This window comes from Colletotrichum destructivum, chromosome 7, assembly GCF_034447905.1.
Source record: "Colletotrichum destructivum chromosome 7, complete sequence".
Lineage (NCBI taxonomy): Eukaryota > Fungi > Ascomycota > Sordariomycetes > Glomerellales > Glomerellaceae > Colletotrichum > Colletotrichum destructivum.
Genome location: NC_085902.1, coordinates 1,796,541 through 1,809,388, shown reverse-complemented (window position 1 = coordinate 1,809,388; position 12,848 = coordinate 1,796,541). Strand labels below are relative to the sequence as shown.

Below are 12,848 nucleotides of genomic sequence, written 5' to 3'. Positions count from 1 at the left end.
AACACACACATGTACACACACGGTGGATGTTTTCAATCAGCAGTGGAAGAAACCCAAGACGTCGGGTGGGAACAACCACGGGCCCCCGCGTCACTTTGGCACACGTTTAATGTCTTTTGTTCGTTCTGATTCTCCCCCTGTTCCCGGACCTCTTGCTTGCGTTTCTGTTGGCAAAAGCACTGGCGAGAAAGAAAAAGAGAGAGAGAGAGAGAGAGAGAGAGGGAGGGAGGGAGACAGAGACAGCGACGGAGACAGAAAGGGGGAGAGCGGGATGGAGAGGCTTTTGATGGGGAATGGCGTTGATGAGGAAAGGGAAGAAAGAGTCCTGTCTGGACAGAGAGAGCGCAAGAGGACCGGCTGCCCGCTAGAGGCGTTAGGTCTGCCTCCTCCGAGCTGTGGCGGGCTGAGAGGGTGCGTCGCCGTGCGTCGCGGCACGTTGCCGGTTTCTGAAGAGCCCAGTGGAAGTACTTCCGAGTTTTCGTGGCTCCTCATGGCGTCTGTTTTCCACGTCCAACGTTGGCGGAGGGAGAGGTATTCGGCTGACTAACTTGGCAGGGAATGAAAAGAGGAGGAATCATGGCGCCAAGGGGGGGTTGATGGTGGATTGTTGAGACGATTGGGAATGAATGGGATCTGATGTGTTAGTATGGTCTAGGCTCGACTCCATCCAGTGTACGGCGAAACCGCTGACAAAGACCAACCGACTGAATGTCTGATACGTCCATCGAAGGGGGGCAAGCAATGCTGACACATGCGTTGATAGGAGAGGAGGTACGGGTAGTGGTATCAAGGAGAGTTGATGCCTGAGTTAAGGGCTTTCACGGGTGTGCGGTCATGTTCACGCGTGGCTCGCGTCCAGCTGCATTAGTCACGGACAGGGGGGGGGGGGGCTTCCGCGATGGAGCCGCGATCAATCTCGCTGGAACTCTCTTTGCTCCGGGCTGGACAACTGGGAAGACGTCGTGGAGAAGGGGGACCGGGAAGGGCGTGGAAGTGTAAGCCCGTCATCGCCGTTGGGGACGGACTCGGCGCCTTTATGGAGAAGCGCATGTTTCGATAAGGGGGGAGGGGCCGGAGTCTTTGGACAAGTCTGGAAGACGGCCGCTCATGCATCGGGTAGCTTGGTTTGACGATTGCATGGCTGACGTTCGCATCTCCGACCGTCCAGACCGTCAGTCGCTGGGTGTTTGAAGAGAAGGTAAAAGTTTTTGAGGTAGGCGGCGGGCGAGCTGCATGGGTTTGAGATCGAGCCACCGTGGAGGTTTCTGGGGGGTTTTTTTTTTTCTTTCTTTCTTTTTTTGTTGGCATTCCCCTCCGGGTTATTTTTCTTCCTTCATCCATTTTGCGTTTCTTCATGACACGACTTTCCAGTAGGTTATGATTATGGAGTAGTTCCCGTATTCTAGACCCGGGACCTAGACCGTCCGAGATGATCATCTGCGTCGGGGGGGGTGGAGGGGTTGGTCTGCGCGGACTCAAATAACATAGGACAACAAACAGTAAAGAATAAGAAAATAAAAATAAAAAGGGTCCGAGGGGGGGGGGTTCGAGAACAGGCCGAACACATAGCACGCCAATAACTCGAATTGCGGAAAGTCTTCCGATGAAGGGCATTCTGACCCTTACCGGCCAGCCGGTTCCAGGTTAACCTTTGGACGCGGGAACGGAACCATGTGGCCGTGCTTACGACGAGCAGTATCTATCTATCTACCTTTCTTTTTGCCTACTTACCTACCTTAATAAGCACCGGAGCCCCGGCCCGTGAACTCTACGAAAGAGGAGAGAGTGAAAGAAAGAGAGAGACAAGAGACAGAGAGGGCAGACGATCGAGCCTGCCAAGCCTCCTGTTTCGCGGTATCGGAATCGGCTTTCGACGCCACCGCTGCAAACCTGGCCGGTGGCGGGTTCCGAGTCGCGTTCGTCGGGCGTTCTGCATGACACGGAAAGTGCGGAATGTCGACCGCCCGGAGCGCGGCCTCCAGCCGGCATTGTCAAGCGGGAGGGGGGGGGGTCACGGACGGCGGGTGTCTTTGTCTTTGTGGGTGTCGCGGAGACGTATCGAGTCGACTGGGACGAGGTGGGATTGAAGCAATGCTGAAGCAAAGAAATCCTTCTGGTACACGGGTACTGAGGGCGGAGAGGGCTGGGACAGAGAGAACTCGTAGCGCGTATCCACAAGAGTTCGTCTCGTCGCGCGGTTTGACGAAACCATCTCGGTTCCAGCTCGGCATCGACGAGGGACGGACAGACGGACAGACGGACGGGGAACGCATCGAAGAACTCAGGGAGAGCACCAGAGGTCACGTCCCGCGAGGTCAAATTTGGCGACAGTGCATTGGCATCATCAATACAATTCGCAGCAGCATCGAGTTGCAGAAAGTCTGGACTTGCGGCTTGACTCCATAATAAGGCCGTGGGAGGGGGGGGAGGCGGTAGGGGATCGGGGTCTTCCCGGTGCATTGTTGGGGTTTTCTGTTGTCTTTTTTTTTTCTCTCTATTTCTTGCTTGCTGACTGTTCAATCCGACCCATTGTCAATATTGGGTTTTTGCTTTTGTGGGGGGGAGGGCGGGCGGGCGGTTCTTCTTTTTTCTTCAATTTTCATTTTCATTTTCATTTTCATTTTTATTGTGATATTTTCTGTCTGGATGCTACAGTATTAGCCCCTTCCGCGCTCCCGTGAGCGATTCTCCACTGTGGAGTATGGGGCTAGTAAATGCAAAGAAAGGAGGCTCCGGCTTTGGCAAATGGGTGTTCGCGATGCAAAAGGAGGGTACAGTGATTGGCCCGTTCGTTCCCCTGAACCTGGGACCGGAGACCCAAAGCACGTGGGTAGGCGGACGTGCGCGCTCGCTCTCTCTCTCTCTCTCTGTGTTTGTGTGTGTGTGGCGCCAAACGGGACTTGCACATACACACCCATACAAAAGCGTGTGTATGTAAGCATCCGGGGATGGGGCTGGCCGGGGCTGTGCGAGGTGTGGCTCGTGGCACTTTGAGTATATGTGGAGACGGCGTTGCCGTTCGGCCGGGGGCTCTTAGGTCACGCGGTGAGTGGGTCAGTAGCGTTCAGCGTCCAAGCCTCATCTCTCCCTGTTCTTCTCCGAGAGGGTGTGGCTGTGCTATCTGAGGCTGACGGGCCACTCTTTGTATGTGTGTGTGTGTGTGTGTATCTCTTCCTCTCTCTCTGTCTCTCGACTCTATCTTTTTTTTGCGAGGAAATGCCTGGATCGCGGCCCGGATACTAAAAAAAAAAAAATTCTCTCTTCGTTTTAAGTATTTCCGTTTTACAGCCATTGCTCCCTCCTTTTGTCTCCGCGTGTGGCCAGACGACCCTACGACGCAGGCAAGGGACCCCGGGCGTTGCCGGGCCTCTGCTCTTTGAAGATGTTGTAACAGTCTTTGGTCGGCATATGCCCGAGCATGCTGTAGCGGCGGCGGCGGCGGAACGCGGAACCACACGAGAGCCCTGACGAGCCCGGCGGTATCATGCTAGATTCCCTTCGGGGGGCGTGTGCTGAATCTGTGTGACGAGCGGCGAGATCCTGCAGGGACTTTGGGATTCCAGGTGTACCCGGACGCAGCAACCGCGCGCCATGCCCCCGATGCCTAGGGCTTCTCGGCTTACATGTTTGGCGCCTCCCAGGGTCGTCGTTCCGACCATGAGGAAAGGGGCCAGCCCGGAGAACCCATCACGATTTCCCCCTCTCCGTGTGACTGATCCCGCGCGCGGGGGGCAGCTGGTTGTTGATGCCCGAAGCTCTCGCTCGCGATGCTCTACCCCCTCCATGGGATGGGGCGAGGCATTTTGGTGCTTCTCGACTAGAGATGCAAAGGGACACCAAAACCCGACGCCGCACACACATACACACACGAAAATCGCCTGTACCCCTCCTCGCACTCGGAGACCTTCACCCCCACTCGCGAGAGAAGCAATTCCAAAGGAACACGTCAGATTACTAACATACAAGGAAGGGTGTACGCGATGACTCTTTTCAAGGAGCTCCGGAGAACTCCTAACTTTGGAAGCCCCTCTCCCCTGTCGCATCGGCCGGCATGCTGCACGTAATAAGCATCTCGAGCGGTGTCCGGCCAGCCTGTGGGCATGCGTGGAATTCGAGCCATGAGACTTGGACGCATTTTATTTTGGCTGGGGACCGTTTGGCGGCGGGAGCGGCTTGGGCAAGGACGGAGCTGTGGGTTGCAATGCATGATACGTGTTACTGGTCAGAAGGGACCCCGGGCACGGAATCACAACCACAACTGTTAGTCGAAGGTGTGATTCAACCCCGCTGTTCAAGTCCTGCGGAGGGCCGGATGCCAATTGGTAAGATGCTGATATTGTTGGACTCTGGCAACTGTGACTGTGATTCTGGATGACAAGTGAAGCCCAGTGTTTCACACGACCTGACTGATCAAGTATATGCCGGCTGCTGCAACTAACTCAAATAGTGGCCGGCGGCCGGAATGACTCTCTTCCCACCACAGCAAGACGACTGATTGACTGGCTGACTGTTGAAGCTGACGTTGGTGTGTCACCTCCAACTGAGAATTTTTCTTGAAGAGAAAACCCCCTCCCCCCACACCTTCTTCAGGTCCGGGGCCTAGGCGCTTTACTTTGTGTTGTCGTGGCAGTCAGCCGGGGCGGCGGTAGTACTCTCTTCACCGACTTTTGACGTGCATCTCCTCCCCCCCGCACCCCTTCTCCAGTTGAATTGTTGCGGCATGTTCTGCATGAGCGAAGACAAATTCTCTTACTCAATTCGAATCTTTGGAGGGGAGGAGATGATGTGTGAGAGATGGGGGCGTGTGTCTTCTCGCTGTATTTGATCGCGTTTGCTTCTCAAGAGTTTCAAACGGTCTAGAAAACCGGGTATCCTTCCATGCGCTAGCTGTTTTTTTCTTTTCTCCTTTTTCTTGGGGGTAAATATTCGAAAATTTTTGCGGTATTTCAGTATATCTTTTTTCCCCCCCTCATTTTCTTTTCTTTCCTGGTCTCGTAGGTTTTAATTTTTATTTTTATTACGCAAATGGAGTCTGACAGACATCAAAACGGAGTCCATTGTGGTTTCAATCTTGGGACGATGAATCCTTATGCCGTAATGATAGACAACGGAACGGGTAACATACGACACGAGAAACAAACGCCCCCCCCCATCTTACTCCTCCACCCCTGGCGGCAGAGGAACCCACGGGGGAGCCATAGAATGACGTTTGTCGTCTACCCCGGATCCGACATCTGGACTCCATCGGCTCCAGACCACCGCCGATCAGTCCCCGTGATTCTCGGGGAGCTCTGCACCTCGATCTTGTTGTTTTCTTGTCTTTTTTTTTTTAATTCCCCTTCCAAGGCGACTTGACTCGTTCATCTGTTCCAGACCATCCCCCCTCGAGAGAAGGATCGGTTTGGAAACCCACGAACCCCTCATCTCCTCCCCATCCGCAGGGCTAGGACGACGAGAGTTGACGAAATCGTGGCGACCCGGTGACAGGTCTTCCCCAGATCCAGACAGAGTTTTGTCTTTTTCGCTGAACCCCATGGACCCTTATTCTCCACACCAAGCAAAACACATCGACATCATTGATGGACGGATGACTGTCGCCCGAAGCACCCCTCCCGTCCGTGTCAGAACGCCCCGGCCTTGATCACCGACGTGTCTCCATGCTCCCCAAATCGATCAACTTGGATCTAAAAAAGAATCTGGTGATTTTCCAAATCCACTTCCAAACGACGAAGGATAGCCGGGTTGGGGGTTGGGGGTTGGGGAGAACGCTTGGAAACGGAAAGTGGTGAGGGAGCTATCCGTCATCGGCGATGGGGCGTTGATGTCATACATGCCCGTCACCATTGGAGCGTCTACCTGACTGCCAACACCCTCCCCTCCCCCCCCCCTTGGGAGAGCAGATCCAAGAGTCCAAGACACATCTGTTTCCTGTAAACGGACGGGCCCCTCCCGCCCTGGCGCGGTTAATCAGAGTGACTGCTGCTGCTGCTCTTTTTGAGATCATGATGATGCCCATGTCATGACCTGGTTTGGTGTATGCCTACGAAAGAAAACGGAAGAAGCAAAATTCACCAACGACTCAGGATCCGCGGTGATCCGCGGTACATACGGTACCTTTCGAGATACTTCCAGTCATGTTGCCGCGGGTACGTCTGCCTTCCAATAGACAAAAGGTAACTCCACGCCCATCCACCCCTCCCTAATCCAACTCTTGAATGGTCTCTTGGGTGCTGCGCAAACTCGGCCTTCTCGCCGGTTTTATTGGGTTTACCCTAAGCCGTCAGTCGTGGCAGCTTACACCAACGCCCAGGGACCAGAAGTCTGGAGCGCTGCTGTGGTGTTCGGGCTATCCAGAAATGGAATGCAACCTTAATTCCCAGCTCTCGAGTTGCACGGCGTTCGGGTACAACAACAGCAGCAGCAGCAGTGCAACCAGCCGCAGGGACGGGTTCGCATTGCCGGGACGGAATTCGAACCGAGTGTCGGGGTCCAACCGGGTCCTTTCTCCGAACAGGTCATGTCGTCGTGTACTGCGGAAGCCATGAGAAACGTTCTTTAACAGAGAAGGAATGAAGTTCACGTCGATGTCCTAGGTTTCGAAGGCTTCTCTGGCTCTGGATTGGCCGTGAGCGCTTGATGCTAAAACGCCGGAGAGCACTCGGTCATTCTCTCATTCGCCGTGTGCAACCGTCATCATTCGCGGCAATGCTCGCCGTATCGAACCCGTCCCTCCCAACACAACCCAAACAGTCCCTTTCCCCCGGTTGTCCACCCTTCCCTGTCCTTTTTCTCTTCTCTTTCTCTTTTATTCTCTTCTTCCCCGCAATCTCGAGAGGGGAGGGGAATGGGGGGGTTGCTAAGGCGTCATCCTATCTTTTGCCTCAACGCGAGTCGAACAAAACCATCCTCAATGACATGGCCGGCGCCGTACATCGTACAAGAAGAACCCCACCCCCTCCGACGGTGTCGGTCCCTTCCCGGCACCACCTCGTGGGAACGGGGGTATTGCGGACACACCTTGCTGTCGGTAGACTTCGGGGTTCTGCTCTCAAAACAGTGGGAGTAGCATGCCAAGGAAAACCTCACCCGTCACCTCCCTCCAACCACCATCTTTATCTATTAAATTAATATCCTTTCTGGTTATTTTCCATCTCCCCCCCCCCCCTTTCGGCGTCATCACACCCTTCTCTTGCCAATCACCCACCCTTGCTCGGGCAACACCCTTCTTTCAAGCCACCCACCGGCTTCCTTTCCCCGGGCCCTCTTTCGGCCCCTCTTCGCAGTTTTCCGGGACTCACTTCCTGGGACGGAAGGTTACCCCGTTCACCTTCTAGAACTATTCTACGGCCGAGGGAGAGAGGGTGTCTTGATATGTTCTACGCCAGCGCAGAACGCTGTATGTTTGGGTAAATCAATTAGTCCAAAAAGCCGGGCTCGCTACACCCACTACGGCGGGAGATTGTGGCCTGCGAGGGATTCTTGTAGAGAACAAAAGAGGCCAGCCAATTCATCAGCGACACCGCCCTCGTCAGCCACAGTCCCGGAGATTTATTAGACGACGTCCAACCCGCTGGGAAGCCGGGCGATTTGAGGAACTCGGTGGTCTGGCGGGGGAGTCGTATCGGCTATGCTCTTGTGAACCCATCTTACCAGCCGCTCGGGTAACTATTATCGTTCATCGAGGTGATGGTTTGATGCGACACAGCCGTCTTTACCCGAATCTGCAGTGCCGGCCACTAGGGTTGGGAGGGGACGGCAAGCCGACGTGTGGGAAAACCTGTCAAATTAACAAATGTCTCACGTCCCAAGACGCACCAAGTCACGCCACTATTTAAATGCGCTTCTCTCGAAGCAACCCGAGCTCGTCGAACGTCGCCCATAACCATCGCGTAGGGTGTGGGGGGAAAGGAGGGAGGGGGTGGTTTATCCGCCGTTTTGAGCGCACTTCCACGGACCCGTGATCGAGGGGAAAAAGAAGAAACACCAAGCGCGTCGCAGAGCTGCAGGGCGAGTGCGGCGGTTGCTGCAGCATGTGGGAGTGTTGGAGACGAACATGTGAAGAATCACCGGGGTCAGCGGGGGGGGGGGGAGGGGGGAAGGGTTTGGCGATGAAGAAACGCCGCAGCAAGTCTGTCCTTTCGGCCAAGTCTCGTCAATTCGGTGAATAGGGCGTTCATCCAATGCCAAGTTGCAGAATGAAGTGGCCTTGGACAGTCAACACGCGGTGGCATAGCTCCCGCGACCCTTGGCAGAAGGGGGATTTGAGGTTCATGACTAAAGGCGCCGTTTCATTGTAGGAGGGGAAGTGTCAGCGTGAACCCTATTCTTTTGATACGTTTGGGTTTCTTTTTGTTCGGGGAGGTTTTCTTCTTCTTCTTTTTCTTTTGCTTTTCGGCCTGCATCGCAAAGTTTCCTTGGTCAGGCTGAACAAAAATCAGGGTCCGAACCAATTCCGTCCGAAGAAACGCGGACCACGTCATCGTCCTCCGAAATGTTCCCTGGGGAGGAGGAGGAGGAGGAGGAGGAGGAGGAGGAGGAGACTCGGAGATGCCATACCGCCTGAGATAGAGGAGGGAAGCTCGAGTCGGCCTCCAGGTTAGATGAGTCAGAAGAGGAACTTATCGTGACACGTCAGGTCAGATCGGGACACAGAAAAAAAAAAAATAGAGAAGGAAAAACAAATGGGAGAGTTTTAGATGCGGTCACCATGCACCTCGACGCCGCGAGAGGGTGTCCATGGTTGTAGACTTGTAAGTCGTTTGAACCCAGACTTTCATCTTTTGTCCCACGAGGAGGTACACGTGTCCGACAGTTCTTCCGAAGGTTCTTGGCTCGCTCAACCTTTCCTGTCGAAACGACTGCCAACGAGGAAAGAATGCCGCCATCATCATCATCATCATCATCCGGTCATCTGTCCTCCGTTGTCCCGGGGGGACGTTGTGATTTCAGACCGCTACACCGATCCACGGTAACCCTGCAGCCGGCTGCAGCTGACTGCCGGGGGACTCCCTTAGAAAGATCTAGGCCGTTTTTCTTAGATAGCACAACAGCCATTCGAAGCTACTCGTCTTCACTTGGCGATAGAGGTCGAGGTCCCGTCTTCTTTAGTTATGACGACTGCCTGTGGTTTGGTTGCCTTGGTTCCAATCCCGCACGCACGAGACAGTTTTAGTTTTCCGACCCGTCCGCCGGACAATTTCCACGTAGTTGGTTTCTCTGCAAGCGCGGATCGGATATCTGCCGACCCCATCTCGTACTTGGAGGGGATGGACGATGGGTTGGACGACCCGGCTCGTACGGCGGGCGAGAACTAACACGAACCCTGCCATCCCAGCGCGACGGCAGCCTTCTCGAGCAGTTTCCTACCCCCCGGGGCCGTCGGAGATCACCACGGTCGGTAATGGAAGACGGCAATGGATTTCCCTTCGTGGCGACCGCGCCGTCAGGCTAGCAGTAGCTTAGCATCGCTAACCCCAAGCGGCATGGAAAGCATCTGCACCTCGGTCTGAGGAGACCGTTTTCGTTGGTGCCCGGCGACTGGATATGCCCTGGTCGGTTCGGATGTGTTGGTCCTGATGTGCCGTTTGAGTTTTTTCTTCGGCCGTGGTCACACGAGTTTCTTCGCTCGCCACCGAGGTTCGCTCATATCCGGGCCAATTGGGTACTGTCGAGAAGGTGGGATGTACAGGGACAAGCAAGACGTCTTCCAGATAAGGTACATCTGCTTGTTAGTTCTAAAAATGGGTGAAATTGGCTAACCAGACACCATCCAGAATGAAACAGTGTGGAGTGTAGTGGCGAGAGGAGTGTTATGTCGAGATGAATTGCCGTTGAGTGAATGGAGACAGAGGAACGCCGGCACCGGCCCACAGCGCCCGGGCAGTTACACGCTCCGATTATGGGGCCGACCCGCGCTGCTTCCGCATCCCGGTCCCCACACGCCGAGACGTCCGCAATTTCTCTCCGTGATTGCAGGTACATCTCTCTGTCAGCCATTGGGAACAAGAACTGACTCAATGCGTCGTCTCATCTTACACAATAGATGGACTGATAGCTTCCGTGATGCTACAGGTCGATCATCATGAGGCCCAGCCATGAGCATGGTAGTGCTTTCAGTATCAAGTGCGCACCGTCCAGTTCCTCCAGTTCCCGTCTTCCCTCTGTTCCCCTTCTCCTTGCAGCATTGATCGTGATCCCGATCAAAACCCCCCGTCACGGCGATTCGCACTCGAGTCACCGACTGCCCACCACGCCTTTGACACCACGGTTGGGAGCAATTTCGGCGGCGGCGCATGTGGTCTCCTGCCACCATCGCCCGGAGATACCGACAACCTCATTAGACGAAGGCAGGGCAGCTGACCGAGCCGAGAGCTTGGGCCTATGCGAAGCTACGTCACCGGTCGAGTCGATGCGCATCTGCATGGCATGTGGCCTCTCCCCCCCAGATACCGGCATTTCCAAGAAGGCAATTGCTGCGGGAAGAAGCAGGCAATAAGCTCTGAGTATGCTAATCCGAGGTAGAAGCGTGGGTGCGTGTATTTCCCGCCTTGGCCAGCGCATTTTGGTCAATGGCGTTGCTTTGCTTTGCTTTGCCAGGTCCCGCTCCTCCTAACCCCCCGTGACCGTCGTAACCTTTGCCAGCAATGCCCCAAATGCCGACCGAAACCCCCCTTTCAAGCAAGCAAGCAATCAATCAATATGCACCTCTGCCGCCTGACGCAGCAGGCCCTGGCCGGAGTAAGCAATGCGCGGTGCCAGCTGCCTGTAACCGCCCGCCCGCCCAGGCCGTCGATCCCAAAGTGTGCTCGTGACGGTCCATGCTAGACAAGGGGCAGGGGAGAAGGCAAGGGCGAGGGGGGGGGGGGTGGTGCGTGAGAGTCTACAGCATATGTACTATGTATGAGAGAGAGACTGGGAATTGTGATCCTGGACAAGCCACGCGAGGCGACTAGACATCAAGCCGTCCTCTCGCGGTGGCCTGCTTCCTCGGCATCGGGAGAGGTAACATTTCGACCGCGTCACAATGCCTGAAGGGCATTGTCCTTCCGCTCTCGATGGCGCTTCGCAATCGCAGTCGGCTCCGCGCGTCAGCGTCCTTAAGAGTGTAATATCCGGGGCATATGAAACCCCCATCCCCCCCCCTCTACTTCGTCCTATGCCGAGGACCTGAAGGGGCGGGGGGACCGGACGGTCAGCCTCACCAGAACAGAGTTTACAGGCGTTCTCGTCATTTGACCATTCACCCCATTCACGCCGAATTTTTCGGCCTTTGTGGTCGTCCACACGTGTCTCGGGAGGAGTCGATCTGTTTGATGAGGAAGGGAGGCGAAATCGTTGAAGAAAGCTGGCGAGGTATCAGGAACACCGCCTTCGTCTAGCCTCCTAAGCCGTCGCCCCCAGGCGGATGGATGAATGCACGCTCGACCATCTGGAGAGGCAAGGGAAGAAACGCGGGCTCCCCCAGTATGAGATGCGGCGAACCGCGATTTGTCTTGCGTAGCGTGTGTGTGTGTGTGTGTGTGTGTGTGCTTGGAGCGCGCTTTGACGGCCTTGGGACCCTTCTCTGTCAAAGCAAAAAGGTCGCTGGGCCTCCTCCGTCTCCGGATGACAATCCGAACTGTTGCGATAGGCGGGACTTCGCAACCCCGATCGTAACCAAGTGTACTATAGCACAGCATATCCATACACACACACACACACACACACACACACACACACGTACTTCCATTGTTGCGGTTACTCCTGCCGGATCCGTTTGGTTCTTCGGTCTGATCTCTTGACCCTGGGGCCCTCCCGGGGAACGGCGGGTCGACTTCCAGGTCCCGTCCCTTTTCCTTTGCAATTTGCCAATTTTCTGCCGACCCAGTACGGACAGGCCTGCCTGACCTGACGGACGCTGTGGGTTTATTTGGGAGTCGGAATATCCATTCCTTTTATTTAATTTTATTTTGTTTATTGGGAGAGGATGTCCAGTCTTTCGTCTGACCGTTTTCTTCCGGAGCTGTCTCGCAACCGTCAGACGTCGCACCTGTTGATGAGCGGCATCGTCTATCATTCCCAATCCTGCGCTGTTCTCCCGTCTCTGTACTCATTCATGTACATCCGGCGGGATGGCCATCTACACATCAGCTGGACGCGACGAGGGCGATAGCCACCGAATGAATGCATGCCGTGTTAGCTGTGTGACATGCGTGGTGTAAGCATCTTACGCGTCTCTGTTGGCTGTCATATCCACCGCATGCAAAGCCTCCACGAACTGTGCCCATCTCAACGGCTCGAGATGCCTATCTACAGTATGCTTCAATACCCGACGGATCAAACATCTGGTTTGCCCAATGTGTGCAAAACGGACACGGTTTTGGTTTGACGGCGAGTCAAGGAACGGAGGGAGGGGAGGGGAATCTGTGGTCCGTTCTCACGAACGGACGGATAACGAAAATCAGAAAAAATAACTGGAAAAAAAATTAACTCCCCAAAGAGAAAATACAACCATGGAGAGTCTTCTCCAAATTTCAAAATATTCCAATATGCCTTCTAGAAAACCGCAGCGCACGTCCTCTCCCGTAAACAACAAGGGTTTGGCCTGTCACAGAAACAAGAACACTCCCCCCCCCTTTTCACCTCACCATCTCCCTCACCCCCAGACCCAACCAATCTCCCTGCCACGTTTTCCCCCCCTTCCTCCTCTCGCCGACTCAAGCGGAGAATCTCCGCACCAGTCAACAGAGCAGGACATAAGGCCGAACCCTCCCCTGGGCCCTGGATGACTGCCCCAAAGTCGTGGTAGCGACCACCCGGGAACGGAGCCGCGCCCCGGGACCGCTTACCCCCCCACCACCAGTCAATGG

The 12,848-nt window shown here is 55.1% G+C and overlaps 1 protein-coding gene across 1 annotated transcript; it reads right to left on the bottom strand.

Moving 5' to 3' along the window:
* Positions 1-8,107: 8,107 nt before the first annotated feature.
* CDEST_11107 (uncharacterized protein) lies at positions 8,108-8,640 on the bottom strand. Its single transcript, XM_062927263.1, has one exon. It carries the CDS (start codon positions 8,478-8,480, stop codon positions 8,289-8,291), a length of 192 nt encoding a protein of 63 aa, XP_062783314.1. The 5' UTR covers positions 8,481-8,640; the 3' UTR covers positions 8,108-8,288.
* Between the last annotated feature and the right edge of the window lie 4,208 nt (positions 8,641-12,848).

Bases quoted from the DNA above. Each gene is read 5' to 3' on its own strand.
- CDEST_11107 (XM_062927263.1), bottom strand. From the start codon at position 8,480: ATGACGTGGTCCGCGTTTCTTCGGACGGAATTGGTTCGGACCCTGATT.